General features: G+C 39.8%; 1 protein-coding gene across 1 annotated transcript in view; it reads left to right on the top strand.

Annotated features, from left to right (window-relative positions):
* Positions 1-20,098, top strand: part of POU6F2 (POU class 6 homeobox 2) — a 319,101-nt gene that overhangs the window by 209,596 nt on the left and 89,407 nt on the right. Inside the window, exon 5 of the mRNA XM_082015100.1 lies at positions 9,107-9,429. Within this exon, the coding sequence (XP_081871226.1) occupies positions 9,107-9,429 (323 nt within the window). The remainder of the gene's footprint in view (positions 1-9,106; positions 9,430-20,098) is intronic.

Below are 20,098 nucleotides of genomic sequence, written 5' to 3'. Positions count from 1 at the left end.
ACTTGGTGATCTTGAAGGTCCTTTCCAACCTAGTGATTCTGTGAATGGCCTTCAGTCCCTGGGAGCTGCATAGGGACTGAGACTATTACAGCCCTTGCAGTATCAGTTTGTTTTGTTCTCTTCCCCACCTTTTTCAACATTTTTAATTTTTCATGGCTTGGTAAAACCAGGAGAAGTTCAAGGCTATATTGAGGATAACAGGGCCCTTTTGAACAACAAGGTTGAAGCCTAAGCCACTGCTCAAGCAATACATCTGTGTGCATAGCCTTGCTGCGAGGTAGTACTGCCACTTTTGCACCTGCTTCTCATACTTGCTGTTGTAGTTTTATTGATTGTAAAGGAAAAGACTGGTCTAGCTGCATTTTTCCCCTTTCCCCTTATAGCATACACGTTGTTTTCTGAGTTGTTCCATGGCCTGTTCGCACTGCTATTCATCTAACTTCTCTAGCTGGAATTTGCACGCTGGGAACAGAATTTGCAGCTGCGTGAATCTTGGAGTTCCTGATAGAAAACAGTTGTCTCAGGTCTACCAGCTTTCAGAATAGACTGTAAGTGGAAAATGATAGAAAGACAGATATAATGAAAGTCTGAGAGATGAAAGCAACCAGTCATACCAAGTCACCTGGTAGGCATGGTACCCTCTGCTACTTTCCTCGGCTGAGGCTGGGGGAAAGTGACATTGGCCTTTGTCGTTCTCAGGACACTTCCACAAACTCAGCATCAAGGCCAACCTTTTAAACTACAAACACTTTGATCCACTATTCAATTGTATTGTTTAAAAAAAACTGCAAACGCACATGTGCACAAAAAACACAGTACATTTCACTTACAGTAACTTCACTTTTAGTTAAGGAAACATGACTCACTTCAAAGACTCTTTGAAGAGACTTGTAATAATTCCTGATCTTCAAAGAACCATTGCTGAAGCTATATCTGGATAAATATTTCTTTTTCAGAAGAGCCATTTGCCATAAACAATTATAGAAGATGCAACTGCAGATCTATTAGCTGAAGGAACGCAGAATCACCCTTTGAAGCCACCAGGCAATTCAGCCAGTTCCTCTTGACAAAACTTTGCCCCGAAGCCTCACATAGCCACCTTGCCAGCAGAAATGGCAGGTGGACTGGTGACCTGTGGCCCTCTGAACTGCAGGACAGGATTCTGCACGACCTCTTCCAAAGCTCCTGGGGCCATATGTCTTTGCGCTGCTTTTTCTACAAGCATTGGTACTTCGAGGCATGTCAAACACATAGTCTGCATATGGGCCATGGAAATTATGGTTCCCATCAATATTCGAGCATTTGACAGAGACAAAGAGGGAAAAAAATAAGCTGCAGTTTCTGTTATTAAAGGCTGTGTGTTCAGACAGTGCCCAGCCTTTGTCTCATGTCCATTATGAGTCATGGTCATTGTTCTCTGAGTCAGCAGACTGTTGTTTCAAACTTAATTTCTTTGTGTCATTCATCTGTTCCCTGTCACATCCCTTCGGCTGTGAAATCTTATATTGGGCTCTGTTGGCCTTTAGATGATCATTTTTTCTCTGTCAATTAGTTTCTTTCAAGGGAGTCCTGCAGATTTTTTCCCAAGAAATGGGAGGTTATCTTAAATTCTTGTCCATAGAAGTGTTCTTATGGGCTCAATATGGTCTGGAAATCCGATCTGTAGGAATACCATGCCACTCAATTTGATTTTCCATTCCAACACTATTTTGTTCTTAGACAATCTGGGACCAGTCCTGCTCTCTGTAACTAGAAAACTGCTTTTATCTGGCATAAGGACTTGATGTTTAGACTCCTACCCCCTGATCTCTGAGAGATTCATGTTTTCACAACAAGAAAACAAAAAACACCAAAAAAAGAGGCTGGTAAAATTAGGAGTTTACCAGATCTAGGTATCGCTTGCTTGACACCCAGCTTTTGGCATTCAAACACTTACATTGCCCTCAGACTATGCTATGGTGGGTTTTTAATTGCCTGTCTTTGCATGAGAGTCCCAAGACGACTCCCTGATTGATCCTCTGTGTCTTGATGATACCCTGACTCCAGTTAATGTTTCAGCCATCTGTACAATATGAGGCCTAAGGTCCCATTTGAGCTGAGGAAGCAAATGGCTTATTAAAGTCTAATTTCTCCAGCTTGTTCTTGCCTTTGGGCATTTTAAATAGGTTAATGCAATTTTTACAATACACTCAGGGAACTTTACTCACAGTGTGTTGTCATAAACTAGTGGAAAATAGCCCCTAGATTATCTCAGAATGGGAAGTATTCCAAATATACTTGCCCTGATACCTAGTCAAGCTCTTATCCAACAACTTTTTTTTTCTTTTTTTTTCCCCTTAAGATTTTAGTGGATTATTGTACATTTTAAAGTTTGGTAAGGGAAAAAAATGTCAGATTTATTTAATGCAGTGGATCATTTTTCAGGGAAGTTCCAGTATACATCAAAATGTGGAGACACCACAGGCACCGTATAAATTATGATGGTTTTCTTCTTAATACTTCCGTTTTATTGCCTATATTCTTTAAAGTGAATTTAGTGCTCATGAAAGATGCTAGATATGACAACAGTAGAAAGTGAAGCCCTCTGTTTATCTGCAGAATTGGTACAGAGTAGCACTGGCAATGCAGGTTTCCCCTGCATTGAACCTTGAGGGATCACCTTTAGGAAGGACAAGATGACTTGGTCTCCTTACTCTTTCTATCCTTAGCCTCTCTGCTGAAAGTGCAAATAAAGATGTCAATTGATGCCATCCAAGGCTGTAGTCTTTATGATCTTCCTAATAGGTATTGGGAGACCATCAATTTATTACCTTGACTGTGTCGCAGACTGCTTCCAGTGCAGGCTCTCTGTGGGCATGTGTGTGTGAATACATCTCCTATACATCTAATACATCTTCTATAAGGTAGGGAACACTCAAAAGCATCATTAAAGTGCAGTGACTTTTGTTCCCTGTATTGACCTAGCCTGGATTTGAACCAATGATTTAGAAATAATATGCTCTGTATCCCATTATTAATCTCTTCAGCCACAAGTCCAACCCTTCATTTTTTTTCACAAAGACGATGCTAACCTATTTAAAACAACTCACATTTTGCTCTCAAAAAGAAAATTCAAGCGTATGCAAAAACATATTGGATATTTGGCTAGCCTACCCCTCATTACCCAGGAGGGAGAGAGTGTAAACACAGGCTTGCATTAGGCTGTTCAGCGTGTGCATTCAATCTTTAGAAATCTGTTTCAAAGAAAAGAAAGGCACATACCTCATTAGAAGAGAAACAACAGGGTGGAAAAAAAAAGGGGGCCATGTCAGTTCAAACACAAGCCCAGATGCTTAAGTTAGTTATACTTTTCAGTTTAAGGCAATGCAAATCCATTCTTCATTACTGGGGAAGTAGAAAAAGGCATTAGGCCCTTGAAATGGCAAGAACCAAGTTCTGTGTTCAGTCAAATAGGGGAAAGTTTAATGTATGATTGTCTGCTTTTTAGTCTGTTGTATATTGTATCAAGGCACTGAAAAACATCTATGCAATTATGTAAATAGGAAGCTAGAGGATAGAGCAGCACAATAGTTTGTAGGGTAAAAATGTGGCTTATTCCTCCTACTCCTCCTTCCTCTTTACACAGAAACAAACATACACAAAACATTAATAAAATAAATCAGACATTATGTGAAGCTTATCCACAAGAGCAGATTCTAGATAAAAATTGAATCCCTGAGGATTAATGTGATCTTCTGCCAAGCACTGTAGAGGTCTTAAGAATCTGAGTTTATGTTGTGAATGAGATGTGAAAAAAGAGTTAAAATTCATACAATGTTTTCATTATATAAACGTTTGTGGGCTAACGTATGTTCCTTGCTTTTTGGAGAGATGTGATTAAACTTTCAAATGTGTATTTTTATTTAAAATATAACCAGAGCCATTCCCATAATTATGCAGTAATATGTTAGCCAGAGGCAGCAGGCAGCTGATACTACTTCAAGCGAATACAACCAGGATTGGGATTTGAAGATGGAGCCTTTTCAGTTTTCCTGCTAAGAAAATGATTCAGTCGTTCTCCCTGTCATGGATCAGCCTGCTGCTTTTTCCCATTGCACTACTCTACCTGGCAGAGGGGCATTTAAGTTTCATTTCAGTTTCCTGTGCAGGTAACCAGCAGAGGAACAGAAATATAAAGACACATTTTCTGTAAATATTGTAAATGCATAGCAGCATTGTGCCTAAGATATTCCCCAAAGGAAGTCAAGGAGTGCGTTCCTTAGATCATAACTTTCTCTAAGTCCTTAAAGTAGTCTGAGGTCTGTGACAAGTATAGAAGTAGGTGACCTGGGAGATGAGAAAGTTTGCTTTCGCTGCCTCTTGACCATCTATTTGCATTACTTAACTCCACATCTCTTACTCTAATGTAAATGCTTTGATACTGTGGCTAAGTATAATCCGCTTAAAGTAAGATCATGAAGCGTGGGGTGATCCCTTAGGAAGTCTGCCAACCACAGAAACCAAGAAATTATAGTTAAAATTTAAGTCTGAAAACCCCTCATGCTATTGTTTCTTCATAGGTATTAGCTCTCCTTACTATCTTCTTGGATACCTGCTATATATTCAACATATATTTTTCTTAAGGAAAGTTGAAATGTTACACAGCTTTTGTGGATTTTCCTCACAGTTTTTCATAGCTTGCATGCATTTTTAGTTGATTATCTCTCTTTTAAAGTGATGTACTTTATGTTGGTTTTTTTAACCATAGAAATAACTTTTTGCAGTTTTTTGGAAGCCTTTTTAATTCTTGAATGCAGTTCTGAAAGAAAGTAGGCACCTCTCACTTAAATATGTCAAAGTTTTACCCAGCTGTTAGCCAGTAAGTCATAAAAAGATTCCTGTGAGGTAGGCAGTGCATGTTATCTTTTATACATGCAGACACAGCACTGTTGTACTACCTAAAATTCCATCAGGCTCCAAGCTCTGCAGAAAGTGACAAATGCTAGACAGGTATACGATTTATAATGGATGAGCTATGCCAGCAAGCTCTAGGTGTTGGATTGGATTTGATTACAAACAATAATATGACACAACCCCTGCTGTGGGTAGTACACACATTGTGAGAGGCAGTGCAACCAGGCAGCATGAACACCGGACTACAGGCATGACCCAGAGCCCTAAATCCACCTTTGCAGTACACCTTCTGTGTGGCTTTGGGAAAGCCTTGTCTGATCTAACAGTCCTTCTTCCAATTCCCTTTCTGTTTGTTTAGCAACAGCATGTTAATTGTACGTCACTAAGCCACTTCAGTGCAATTTATAGCTCAGCATGATAGTAGGCTTCAGAGAGGCTTTTTAAAGGAATGATATGAAAAGACAAGAAGTTATTTGAATAATTTTCTGCAGTTGCTGGCAGTGAACTTGGAAACTTTTCCATGAAGTAACTTTTCGTCATCAACAAAATTTTCCCCAAGGGACCACATTCCACCCCAGCAAGAATGAGTGCACTTCCAGTACAAAAGTGAATGGTAGAGTTACTGGTATTCCTGCATAGGCCAACATTCAAGTATTGAACAATATCTCCATATCAAGCCATCATCTGAAAGTGCTGGATGTGCCCATAGAACTTACAAACTTGGTGTTTTCCAAGTCAGCTTCAGACCGTGTTCATTCATCAGACAAGTCAAGTTGCCTGAGTGATTGCACCTGCTTACATTGTCAATGCTCAGAAGTACGTTGGCGATGGCCATTCAACATAGGTTACATTAGCAGCTCAGCAGGATCTGAACCTGCAAAATTTTAGGTTAAAAAAAAAGTTTTTGAGGCATTTTTCCCTCTTTTTTTCCCCTCTGGATTACATCCCTTATTTTATGTATTGGCAGAAAAAAGAATATGCAAATCAAAATACCCATTAAACAGAGTATTGGTCTTGTGGAGAATGGAAGTTTAATGAAGACTTAATTTTTAAGCATGTAATTCAACAGCTGATTAAATGCATGACTCAAACTGAGGCCTACACCATTAGGATGACTGTCCTAGCAAGTAAATCCCAACATGTGCAACAATATAATCTTTCTTTCTTAAGCAGATTCATACATTTAGTAAAATCACATTTCAATAAGTGTGGACTTTTGTCCAAGGGTAATCAAACAGATAAGTACTATTTCTGTATATCTGTATTTGTGTTTTAGACTCTGTAATTTTGTAAGGGTACTTATGCCACTGTTTGGCAACATTTCAATGAAAGGATCCTGAAAGAAAATTGTATGCTCTGTGGTGAACACTAAAACTAATAATTATTAAATATTAGTCTTCTGATTGATCTGAGTCAAACGCACAAAATAATTAACTTTTTGCAATGTAGTGTAACCACTCTTTTGTTTGTCTTAGATTGTCAAGAAACTTCATTTCTTTTACACTTTGGGCTTCTTTACTATTCTCCTCATGTGTTGTATGTCACCATTTTAAGAAGGCCAGGCAGTGATGCTTTCAGCTTTAATATTATATCAACAGATATTTTTTGCATACCGTAAATTCAAACATAAGACCATTGACAAAAATCTAGCGCTGCCCTGTTGTTGTGCTTTTATGTTATCAGAATCACAGTGATCCCTATGTTATCTCATGTTCTCTCAGATTGATACTTCCAGCATTCTTTTAATTATTGGCCATATTTTCCAAATTCTAGCTGAAAGGCGTATCTCAAGGAGCCAAACATGTTCTGTGCTCCAAAAATGTTTCAGTAGATGGCTCCCCCACCACCTCAAATGCTTTTTCCTACTACATGACCCAGTGCACTACATACAACGTATGGCATTCTGACAAATTCGTTCTTCCAAGCCATGGTCTTTAAGAGTGCCCTGTGGGAGCAAAAGGGCTTGGGGAACATTGCAGTACAAAAGAACACCCACTATATCTGCTTATAGAGAAAGTTTTGTTTCATTCTGTCCAGTTGTGCAGGATATAAAACAACCCCTTGTTTCTCTCTATGAGCCATATGTATTACAAGTTATGCTTCTGTGGAGCATCATTGCGTTCATTTCTGTATTGGAATCTGTGGAAGCAGTAAGGGCATGTTGTGTTTGAAGTCTTGATTCTGGTTATCAATGGTTTGTCTAGACTACTAAGTTATCACAGGTGAGGAAATGGCCTGCACATGATAAAGAGCTGGTCTAGGTTAATTTTTTTCTTATGGGAATAGGAAGGGTCTTTCTACCTCTATGTAGATGCCTACAGATAGAATTGGTGAATGGTATTCCTTGCCATCTGAGGTGCCTCACACTATGCTTAATATTTGTCTATGCAGTTGCTTTCTTGTATACACACCTTCTCCATTCTTTTGTTCTCATATGCCTTAGATCAGATTTCCATTTACTACACTGTTGGCTTTGGGTCATTTAGATACGAGTTCTGATCATGGAATTCGTGGGAGTGTACCCTTACTTCTCCAGGTTGATTTCTTTTGCATGAGATACCATGCATGTTTTTAATCTGATGGTCACAATGTTTTATGTTGAAACACAAAACTTCCATCAGTAATTTTCCTGATGGAAATATATTGGTGTTACCAGTCCTGCTTCTCTGCATTATTCTGGTTCTTTGTTGAAGTCACATACACATACTATAATTCTTGTAAAGGCGTATTTGTAGTTTGATTCCCACATCTGGTGAAAGAAAATTTAGAGCAGCTATGAGTATAGGAATGGATGACCAACAGCTCTTCCTACCAAGCCTTTTACTTTTCCTTCATACAGCCTTTTCTGGCTTACCCATTCTGCCTTATCTTTCTCCTTTTTCTTTTCTTTTTTCTCTTGCTTATTCCAGTTTATGGCTCATTGATTTCATAAGTCGCACCAAGACCTCAGGTTCATCCACAGGGCATAGACATCTGGAAGGCTGAAATAGGGATGTTGACATGAAAAGAAAGTGGAGATGACTTGGCTTTATCTGCTAATCCACAGATAACTTGGTGAACACAGTTTCTGACCATGAAATCTGAATGCTATTTCAGAAATAACAAATTTGATTCACACCCAGTTTACTTTGGCTTCTGCTGATGGAAATTACAATACAGAATGGTGTCGGCAAAGCAGTATAGAGGGCAAAGTAGTGCAAAGATCTTGTAAACTGTTCCTCTTGGGATCTCATAGCCATCTAATGCAAACCCTAGGATGTTTATTTAAAGTGGGTAAGGCCAGAGACCCGGGTGACTTATTCAGGGCATAACTCCAGAAAGCATGAGGCTCCTGTGATGTTCTGGGCGTAGCTTAAAGCTGTTCTTCCTTAGTGACATCTCTGTGTCACACTTCTTGCCTTCCTGAATGTAATTAATGTCCTAGTCAATTTGAGTGTGTCTCTGGAAGAAAAAGGTTTCTCCTCTGTGCCAGCAGGTTGATATGAGCCACCAGTTTCCAAGCCTCACATCTGGAGCACATGCTAGCAAAACACAACAGACCTTTACTACCAGGAATAAGTGAGCAGTGCAAGTGCACAGAATACCTACACTATTTGACAAGAGGAACTGTATAGCTTTTAGATGTGAATGATAAGGAGCGGTTCTTATTTCAGTGACACATGCATTTTATTGGGTATTTTTGCTACCTATGCATTGCACAAGAAATTTCACAGATGAATGTTTTATTTCCTGACACCTGCTGTATAAAGATGTGACAAAGCTCTTTTCAGAGCATGCTTTACTTTACAGCTATGTTTTTCTTCTTTATATAACAGCACCAGTTCATATTATGAGTTCTTCCTGTGCTGCGTACAGTGACATCCTGTTGGCCTCTTCTCTAGGCAGGCAAAATTCCCATTGACTTCACTGGTAAGCTTGTCTGAGCAAAGACTGCTGGTCAGCTCTGATGCCCATCCTGTGGGCAGGGCCAAAGGCTTTCATTGCCTCCGGTGAAGTCCAGCTCTTACGCAGAACTTCACTGGCAAAGCCACAGGCTATTATTGATGGGAACATGTTAATTAATTTCCTGCCACAACTTGAAGACTGAGGCTAGCTGACCTCAGGGGGCAGTGTGCCCCGCAATGTAACAGATCAGAATTTAATCCACAATATCTTTAACACAGTAGGTATTACTGAAACCTACATAACTCCCTTACCTCTCTTCAATTCACAGCTACCTCATCCCTGAACTCCCAGCTTCAACAGCTTCAACATCTTCAGCAGCTCCAGCATCAACAGCAGCAGCAGCAAGGTCAGCAGCAGCAACAGCAGCAGCAAAGCCAGCAGCAGCAGCAAGGTCAGCAGGCACAGACTCCACAGCCACCCCAGCAGACCCAACAGCCACAGCCATCAGCACCACCGCAGCAGAACCAAACACAGTCCCAGAGTCAGAGCCAACCGCCTCCGGCCCCACAGTCCTCCAGCTCCCCTCAGAAACCCAGCCAGTCGCCAGGGCATGGACTTCCATCTCCTCTTACTTCACCAAATCCATTGCAGGTAGGACACCAAGTACAAATCTCTCATCGACTATCATGGCTTAACACCATCCGACAACTAAGCACCATGCAGCCACTCGCTTAACTCTATCCCAGCTGAAACCAGGACACAGTCTAACAAGAGAAAGTGCATAATCTCCCACCGCAAGGGAAAATCCAGTGAAGGTTACACCTTCTGACCATACAGGCTGAGAAATTTCACCTCATATTAGTTAATCCTTACAGGCATGCAGCTTAGAACAGCTAAAAGGCCTGATAAGCCATCAAAGCTAACTAATGATGGTCCTAGTCTGCTCCTTTCTGAAGACTAAACATCTTTTGCTCTTAAAGTCCATATCGTAAAATCTATAGAAAACTGTCTAATTTTCTCCACAATTCAGCATGTGACTTTCGCAAATGGCATTTGCCTGGTGGTCACCCTTTATGGTAGCTTATGAGGACAGCAAAGTTAGCTGTTCATTAGCAGATGATCCTGACTGTCCCTAAAAGAAACAGAGTTTCTGCTGGTGGACATGCACAAGGGATGGATGGGTTATCCTTCTTCTTGAAATCACAGTCCTAACATTTATCCTGCTGAGAATCAAATACTTCTGTTAAGAGTCTCAGTATAGACTCCAAAGCTAATAATGCCAGTTAATGCCTTTCCTAGGTGCTCACTCTAATGACATGGATGTTTTTCAATAAACCGACAGCTATGGCACCCACACTGATGCTGGGCACTGCCCATCTTGGAATTTCTGGGCAGAAACAAGAGAGCTCTGATCTAATGGTCGTGATTTCTTACACTTGGGTGTTCTTGCACTACATGTTGTCATGTTATATTCACATCCTGCGAGTGACACTGAATAAGGGTAGTACATGAAGTGAGCAGGGTCTCTTTCACTGGGCAGTGGAACCGCACTTAGAAACCAGCAAAGTCTCTATTCACTTTATTCCCTAAATTTTGAGACCCCACTTCAAAAGTTTTATCCACAGTAATGCATTCGGCTCGGTTTCCTGCAGAAATGAAACTGCCTTAGCTTGATAATTAAAAAAATCCTTTTTCAAACAATTAAGGGAATTGGTTTACAAGAAGCTGTGTTTGCTGTGTGGCCAGTTAAACCTGCATTAATCTAAGCTTCAACTAAATTGCATCAAATCTGATTTTTTAATGGTTTTGATAATAGACTTAAAAGTCCACAAGAGATGTGTCCTTGCTTCCTGAGCTTTTTCTTATAGTAGAGCATAATGTTTCTAGAGCTTCTTCTGTGTATTGTCTTAAGGGCTACTTAGGCACCGCTTAATGCCCAGTCTATCATGCTAGTGAGTGCTTTGGGACTCTTTAATATGCAGATTATTGACATACAGAGACAGGAATATTTCCAGAGGAGCTTCTGTTACATTTTATTGTCTTGGTGCAGCTTAAATGTATGCACACTAACTGTATACACTGTATGTTGCTAAAACTGCCTACTAAATATTTTGCTTCAAAAGGCATTCAGTTTTCTAAACAAAAATGCATACATAAATTAGAGTTGGGGTAGGGAGGAATGGGGATTATCTCAGTGAACATACCTCAAGAGGGTTGTACTAGCACTGAATCTGAAGTCTTAGCTCTCAAATAGCTGCTGGTCCCAATCTAAATCTCATCTGAATCTGAGTACTTCCAGTCTCATCTGTAACCTACAGGTACAGGCCAGTAGAAGCACTTTGTAGTCTTCGCTCTCCAGGGTCACATCTCACTTGCAGAAGTACGATAAAAATAAGTAAAACCAGTAATTGCTTGCCTGGGAGGTGCCAGCGTCAATGTTTTCATGGAGATACCTTGCCATATTGCTCTCCTTAGCATGCTTATCCTCACAGCCACCCTTCTGAGGGCAGCCTGGGTGTGGCAGACTCAACAGAAGTGGAAGGAGGGAACCAAGTTCTCTGAGGTGGTTTTTAGTTCAAACGCTATGCCCTAAACCTTTTAGGAACTGGGATTAGAATTAATGAAAGGCACCAGCGTGGGAGGTCTGTCGTTCCCACTGGACTGAGCTCAGACAGTACTGCTAAGCTAGCTGTGTGACTGGGACACTTTCAGAGCAGTCAAGCAATTAGAAGTCATTAGCTGTCAGTTCTGGCTCAGCATTAAAGAGTTACTAATAAATTGGGGGATAATTATTTTTAATGTTCTTTCCTCTCTGATTTTCACCATGAAAACCCAAAGTTTGTCCACAGATACAAATACACCGTGTGCTGACATGCAGAAAAGAAGCTAGAATTCCACGCAGTACTTCAGGCCTCACCTTAGCGATGTGTGTAGGGCCATTAGTTTGGCCTTTTAGCCATTTCTGCAGCATTTCTACAGCAAGCTTCCCTAAGAACTACTTAAGAAATTGAAACATGCTCTGTCATATTGCTGAGAATGGTGAGACTCTTTAATATGCAAACAAGTGACACTAAGAAATATTTTCAGAGGAACTGCTGTTGCACTTTATTTATGGCTGAAGGATGTGTTCGAGTACTTTTCTAAAGCAGAGCAGTGGTAAAATCTCCTCCATGAAATTTGTGTTTCCATTCTAAATCCTGCAGAGAAAAACTGTTCTTTCACCGTACATCTAGCTTGAGGACTGGATCTGAAATTGTTTACTTCTGCACAAACTTTAAAAAGAAAAAAAAGGAGGGAGCCCATGTTTGGCAGCAGTTCATATATCCAGTTCATAATAGCTGCTTAGAATGTGGATTTTTTTAATGTCTAATGCTTTAACTTAAAAATCGACCTAGAACAAAATTCAGAGATATTATGGCCTCTAAGGTAATGTTCTTTATGAACTAGAATGAAATGGGTTTTGTTTGAAGAATATTAAGGGAATAAAGATCAACTAAGTTAAAGTTTGACAGCTTAAATTTCATTTCTGAATTCTTCATTTTTTCATGTGGGCTTTATCCTCTTACATTATTCAGAATCTGTCTGAAAGATATTAGTTTAGAACAATTCAACCTCAAAAAATTGTCATGGAAAGTCAGTAATTCAGGAGGATGATTGTGTTTGTTTCAAAAAAACTCTGAAGGATAACAGCAATTACATCTCAAAACGTACAGATGCTGTCATGTCCTTCAGAAGGCAAATTAAATGAAAGTGACTTGCTTAGGTATACCTGCGTGAGGTACTTTTGCTAGCTGATCAGAAATTAATAATACCGGTCCAGCGTACACCAGCTAAAAGTCTCAGAACGATTCTTGTCAGATTGTTCTGTAATACTCTGCTCTAATTTTATCACTATTCTTTACTCAGTTCAGTGGGCTGGATTCTAGTTACAAAACTATTATTTTTAGGAAGTCTTAATGATTGTGTAGAAAGATGAAAAAACTCACTTTAGGTTCCAGGGCCTGGTTTCTGTGCTGACATTAGTGATGATGCTCCAGATTTACACTGGTAAAAGCAAAACACTGCAGAACCAGGGTCATTGCTGATTTGCAAAAGACAGCAAACCAGAGGAGAATTTTCCAAAGCAGAGCTGTATTTCAGGAGGTGGTGGGTCAGGTAGATGACAGAAGACTTTCATCCCTTCATTTTAAAATGGTGACATTCCTCATATAGATAATTGTAGTCTGATTTTTACTTTCATTGTGTCAAATGATTGAGACAAAGGAATACAGAGGTGAAAGACAACCTGGCTCATGCTGTAAATTGGGAACTTTGAAACCCTTACTTCTGGGAAAATACACTTCTCCAAATATGCTTCTCCTGTGAATGTTTAATGTTATTACATGGCAAAATCTACGGGTTCTTGAATGGTCAGCGTGTTGCAACTTCAAACCATAGTTAGTGCCTCTTACAGAGTTTCCATTCAATTAAATTTCTGGAGCCATAGATCTTGATTATATGCTGTATAAAATCAGATGAGCCAAGTACTAAGTAGCCAATTATTCTGCTTGACTACCAGAATAAGGCACTTTCTATCAGCAACATGTATTTAACTGGCTCCAAATGGGGGTTAGCTTCTGGTGCTGACACTCCAGTGTGTGTTTTAACAGTATGGATAAGATGAATGTACCCACAGCCAGAACTAGAAAGGCAGGGCTGCACTACAGGAATAGAAGAATTCCCAATGATTTCTACTGCTCTGTTCATGTGTGAATAGGAACAGACAAACCGGAAATCCCCCAGGGATTGCCCCACTGTAAAATTATTCTGACCATTTTCAGAACTCTTTCCTAAAACACCTTCTTGTCATAGAAGCCTACCTACAATAACTGGAGCTGACGGAAAATGATGAGTTAGAAAAAAATAATAATAAAAGGAGGGAAGGAGGGAAGTGAGGAGATGACAACAGCAGAAAAATCTTCCAAGTAATAGGAAACTCTAGGATAGCAAAACCAGAACCTCCTTCAGATTAAATTTTCATACTAATCTTAAATAATGTATTTGGAACCTCAACACTTTTATAACAAAGGAGAAAAGAAAAGCAGAAAGGCTGAAACACTCAGCTGTAAATGAGGGAGAACGTATACAGAGATGCCTGAGGCTCCAACAGTCACAAAAACCAAACCACCCCTTCCCTTCAGCCTCATTCACTGGTTAGCTTCTCATTAAGGAAAAATGTACTTTAAAGAAATCTCAGTGTTTACTGATACTTTGGTAAATTTGCATATTTTTAAGATACAGAAGGAGCAAGCAAGTCTCTGGTGGTTTGAGGAAGGCAGCCAGGATAATTTTGCAAGGACTATAGTCATGGGCTGTCCTACGTGTGCGTTCACATCCAAGACCTGCTGTATTTTTCCCATGCTTATTGAATTCTGAGATCAAGAAAACTTGATCAAGATCATGACACCAGTAATCCCGCTTAGGGTTTTTTGTTTGCTTTGGTAAAACTATCTAGCCTTCTTCCTGCATATGACACTGTGCAGACTGTCTGAATCTGTTCCCAAGTTACTTTGTAATCAGTTCGACAAAGAAATATTTTAAAAATGGTGAGCAAATGCAGTGCTTTGAATCCATTTTCCAAAATTGTATAAGTTTTTGTGTCAATAGGGAGTGGGATACAGAACATCACAAGGCAACAGGTGATACAGACACGTACAGTGGACATATATTCAGGAAGGTTCATACCCATGACCTCCTTAGAGTGAGCCTGTTGAAGTGCTGATCTTAGGTGGATTTCCGGGAGGTACTGGCAAGAGCTAGGTCTCAGCTCTAAATGAACAGGATGGAAACTGCCCTGCAGTCAGCTACATTGAGTTGAGCTTGGTGAATTGTTGAAAATATTTTGCATATTTTATCCCCTGCTCATTTCAAACAGGTCCAAGATTTAAACATCTTGTTCTACTGACAGTTTTGGATTTCTGAGTATTCTTCTGGTATTTTAATGATTTTTGTGTGTTGATAAAGGTGATTTCATGAGTGGAAGAGGCAAGTACTTGTGTAAAAATTTCCACTGGCCAGAAAGCATGGTCATACTGATGTACCACACACACACGTGCTTTTTACCCGTTGCAAATGCAGTTGTGATTCAGGTACCCTCCTTTTGTTTTTATGCTCTGTATGCGCTGTTTACTGTTCACAAATTTGAACTTTGCTTGAGAAATTGTTGGGTTTGAGTTTCAGTGCATCCGGGGCCTCCCTTCTTCTTCTCCTCTGACCTCTTCTAGGCACTTCCATGATCCTCCTCATCCCTTCTGAGTCTGCCACCGGCTAGGCCAGTCTGATATAGCAGCATGGCAGTTGTCCTAGCTGGACACTCTGATGTGTTTCCGGCTGCACTGTGCTGTACCATGCTTCCTGGCCCCAGTGCACAGTGCAGAGACATGCAAGCTGGTTTCCTGGCACAGCTAGCTTGTTTGAGGACTGCTACTCTTCATGTCTACCTGGAGATGCATCGGTGTCATTTCCACAGAAAGGCTAGTTTCACTTATGTGTAAGACTGTCCATTCACAGGACTGACTAGGGTTTCAGATCTTCTCCTCACCTGTCTTCCTTCTCCCAAAAGCTCATTGCTTTTTTTGGGTCATTCAGGCGTTGGGACGTAACACTGTAAAGCTGTTGAATACTGCATTTAAACAGAGCAAAGAGATTGTTAAGGGTTCTCAAAGAGACTTTAAAAGCAAGTCTCTTCATTCCCTGAGGAAACCTTCTCTCAGTTGGGCTACTGGCTGCCTGGTCCATCCAAATATGCTCTGCAGGTGTTGCTATTTTCAGAAGCATAAGGAGTACTAGTGTCTGACTCACACTTAAAGCAAAGGAAATTAATCTTCGAGCAAAACAACTGGCATTATTAGCACCCAAGGGGCAGAAGCTGAGGCTAATATAGGAAACCATTTGCTAGAGAATTCTCTGAAGGAAAGTGGAGCTGTTTGCGTAGCAAGCCCTGGCTTCTGAAATGGGAGCATTTCATAAACTCCCTAAAGCAACTGAAGTATTTAATAAACAGGGAAATAAATAAATAATATCATTCCAGGACAAATCTGGGAAAGGATCCATATTCTATAAGGTTTTCTATTTCTAAAGTCTCTCTAGGCAGAGAGGAGGACCCTTGGGGATCTTAGGGACAGGAAAAATTGACACAGCCCCAAAGATACTCTTTTAAATCCAGTAGATCTGGTTTGCTAACATTCATTTCTCTTATTTTTTCTTTTCACTCTTATTTCCAAAATTTTCAGGGAAGTAGAGGATATCCCAAAGCATTGCTTTATTTTCTCCTATTTGTCGTACTTCTCACCTCTTTGTAATAAAGCTAAAAAAACAAACAAACAAAAAAAAAATTGCAAGTCATCACAGGTTTCTAGTCCTGTGAGAAAAAAATTATTCTACTTGGAAGCAAGTGGACATAGAGAACCTAGTGGTCTTGTTGAATCTGATTGAGGAGCAATATTCTGGAAGTGGTATAGCCCTGATGTTATATCATTCAAAGTTCCTTGTACAAATAAGCAACTAAAAGAGGTGCTCAGCTTCTAGGTATTGCCTGGGAAAAAAAAATAAAAAATAAAACCACTCCAGACTGTGTTTTAAAATTTAAAATTAAGCCTTTTTCATCAGTATTGCTGAGATCTATCAGAGTGTCCTCTTGTGGATTCTGTTGGTGGTTTTAGCCGATGCAGTTTACGGCCGGTATTTAAAAAAATAATACTACTTTCTGTTTTTTATTGGTAGCCAGAGTGTTTTGAGAGAGTGACTAAGCATAAGCTTAGAGATTATGAAATTTGCTTAAGTGTTAATGGTTTGATTGCTGAGTTACAGCCCGCCGTCTTTACTGGAAATTGATTGACTGGTGCTGCAGGTCTTCACACTTGACGCTCGGATTTGACTCGAAAATTCTGCCAAGTCTTTTACTCTGAAATTTATCTTAATTAGATCTGAAAGACCTGCCACAGCAGAATAGTCACACCGATTAAAATGAAAAACAGGAGAAATTACTGATCAAATTAATCATAATGTCGGGTTACAGCTGTAGGTCTGATGTAATTTGCCACTCCAGTGAGTTACATCGGCCCAGGCAGAGGAAAGAGAGCTGGTTTTAACGCTGATCCGTAACACCAGGCAGCTTCAGGCAGCCCATCAGGACGTTTATTCCCTTCATTCTCTTGGCTTATTCTGACCTTAGTGCTGCAACTAGAAACAAATTAGGCAAAAGGAAAAAAAATCCTTTTATCTAAGGGGTTGCACTGGAAACATGAGCTTCCCAAATCCTTCTTGTTTCATTTCCCCCCTTTCTCCACCAACCTTCTACTTTTGTTTGAAGTACCAATTAATTATGTGGAAATTGGAAATCTAAAAGGTCAGAGGTTACCACCTCAGGCACAAGTCAAAAAATGTGTATTTCTAAGAGCTCCTAGTGGGTTAGGATATGAGGAAATTAGAATTATTTGAGCAAATGGGTATATAGCAGCACATGAGAATACATGTCCTAGAAGGTAGGAAATCAACAATCAGACTCGATATTTTATAGATGTGGTGATCCTAAAATTTATTTTTAGATTATGTACTTCTAATATACTACATTCTACTATAACCTTTTTTTTATTAAAAAAAAACCCCAAACCTACAAATCAACTGGTTGAATCCATGTTAGAAGAAGATAGGTTGTGGGTCTTAAGGGACCTCACCATAAAAATTTCAGGTGGAAAAAAGTCTTCTGCAAGTTTCCTAGTATTCATTCCACCAGCAAAGTTTGAAAGATTTTTAGGAAAACCTGTCTTGTAGCACCACTGTATTTTTGTGGCTGACCCAGGACAAAGTCAAGAAATGAAGAAATTTGCCACAAGTTGAGAAAAGAAATGAAGTAAAAGAAAGAAAACAACAAAGTAGATGAGCACTGTTAGACCCAGGAAAAAGAATTCTCTTACCTTTGAACTACACCCAGTTTTTGTTTTGATACTGTAGTAACTTAAACTGATGAGGAATTTTCTAAGTGATTTTTCTTTTCCAACAATGATGTAATTCCACAAAGTTGGTTTCTCCCCTGCCCAAAATTTTATTATAATTTTCTATTTTAAGCCTGGGAAATGGAAGGAACTGAGGATAGCTTTTTTAAAAATCAGTTTAAGTTGTGTATAAACAATTTATTACGTTAGATTTCTAAAAAATAGTGATTTAGCAAAACAAATTGAAAACATTTTAATTCATTATGATGATTTGAAAACTACTGAAATACTTAATCATTTTCAAATGCAAGTTTTTATTTGCTGAAACATTTCAATATTCTTTCTTTCATCTGCATTTGCATCAGAAATTACATCTTAAATTAGGCGAATTTCCAGCAGGACAGGAATTCGACTAATTTCTGATAGCTTAAATATCCTGTGAGGATTCCAGTTGGAGAATCAAGCTAGGTTTTGTTTGTGAAAGAGGTTGGAAGGCAAACCTGAGCTTCTAGAAGAGAAAAACTGATGTATGAAAATAGCACACCATGTAATGCTAGGGTTATCCTTTTACTAAAGGAATGATGATGGTGCATTGTGGTTCTTAAAGGAGCTGAGATTCTTTAAAGCAGCAATCACTGCTGCAATATCTTTGTATACCTGTTAAGAAATACTCAGATGCTTGTAAAAAGTGTCAGGAAAGCAGTCAGACCTGGGAGGATCCTAGACTCTTAGCAAAAATACAGATACTATAAAGAAAACCCTAAAATACGGGCCCAGTCACAGTATAGAGTGGTACTCTGTAGTAGTGACAGCAAATAAATTTATATCAGAAGATGATTCTGAATGAATGTGATAACAAGTGATATAAAAATTGTTAGTTGCTAATGCTCTTAGGATTTTCACCGCAGTAACCTTATAATCCCATTTTCAAACTGCTGATAGCCAAACTCAGCTGCAGTGCTATCTGTCCCTCTTGCTCTTCCAGTTTGGGCAGTGCTATCCTTTTGTGCACTGGTGGCTCCAGGTGGAACAGGACATGAGGTGGTGGAGGGATGATCTCCACTTGGCCTTTCCCCAGGGGATGGGGGACACCTTGTGTAGTGCGAAGAGCTGCCAACATGGGTGCTCCATGGGCTACAGGGTGGGGGGAGGGCAGATGATGAAGACTAGGGCTGGATCAAGGTCCAGGAGGTGGCAAGTAAGGAGAAGTCAGTGTCATTCCCAGGATTCATCTGAGGCTGCAGCTTCCATCAGTGTAGAATTCCTCAGGGACAGGCCCTGATTTTAGGAAGGAAAAGGAAAACGCTGGGAGGAGGAGAGGGGAGAAAAACAGTGTCTTTGTTATTCACAGTGCCTTTATTCCTACTGACCTTTTCCACTGAGAGAGAGACACAAAAACCCACAAGGATTGGCATTGTGAAAGGCTGATCGCCACTCTGGAATAAGATGCCCTGTGCGTTTCCATCCTGCCTCTGTCTGCAACTTTTCACTTTATAACAAGACCTAACACTACTATTGGGGAAGTTGGCAGAAGGTTTCTCATAGCTCTCAAATGAGACAGGAGCAAGCTCAATATGCCATTAGGAAGGTTTCCCCCTCTTCTCCCTCCTCATCTTTATAGAATTACAGCTTCCTTTTTTTTTAACTGTCTTCTGACTATGAAAGATGTTCTCCATGCAATCAAAATGTGCCTGACAGAATTTTCAGTTCATGTAAAACAAATATAAAAATAAACAAAACTTGAGAAAACCAAGCCATTCTAAAAATCCTTGATGTTTTCCCCATAGACATTCAAAGAGTATGTCTAGGGGGAAATCACTGGTACTTCAAATGTACAAACAGGTATAGAGATAACATATGTCAGTTCTGTAGACCCAAACTTGGCAGTCCATGCTCTCATGAGTGAAAACTGCAAGTGGGGAGGGGGTTCTTTTACCACCACATACAGTCTGCATATTTAGCTCTAATCTCATTATCAAGTTATACCTTTGCTTACCGAATTCACTTTTGAAAAATATTTTGCATCAGGAAGCAAAGTGCTCTCGTAAGTGGGTTGTTGGAGTCAGGAGCACCAACAACTGCAGTTGGTGCAGGCCCAGCTCTGTCACTGTCTGGTACGTCACTTCATCTTTCTGTTCTTTTGTTGATTCTCCCACCATTGTTTGATCTCTTTAGACTGCAGACTTTTACAGTTTTTTGGTATAATGCAATGAGGCCTTGATCTTGCATTGGGCTTCTAGGTACTGCTGTAACACTAATCTACAAAAGCAAGAAATATTCAAAAGAGCAATCGCCTAGCCCCAGTCACTGTCTTGCTGAATTCAGACTAGTATTGCCGTTGACTTCAG

The sequence above is a fragment of the Phaethon aethereus genome, assembly GCF_964289735.1.
Source record: "Phaethon aethereus genome assembly, chromosome: 2".
Classification (NCBI taxonomy): Eukaryota; Metazoa; Chordata; class Aves; order Phaethontiformes; family Phaethontidae; genus Phaethon; species Phaethon aethereus.
The sequence above is the reverse complement of the archived record's forward strand: the minus strand, read 5'-3'. Positions and strand labels throughout refer to the sequence as shown.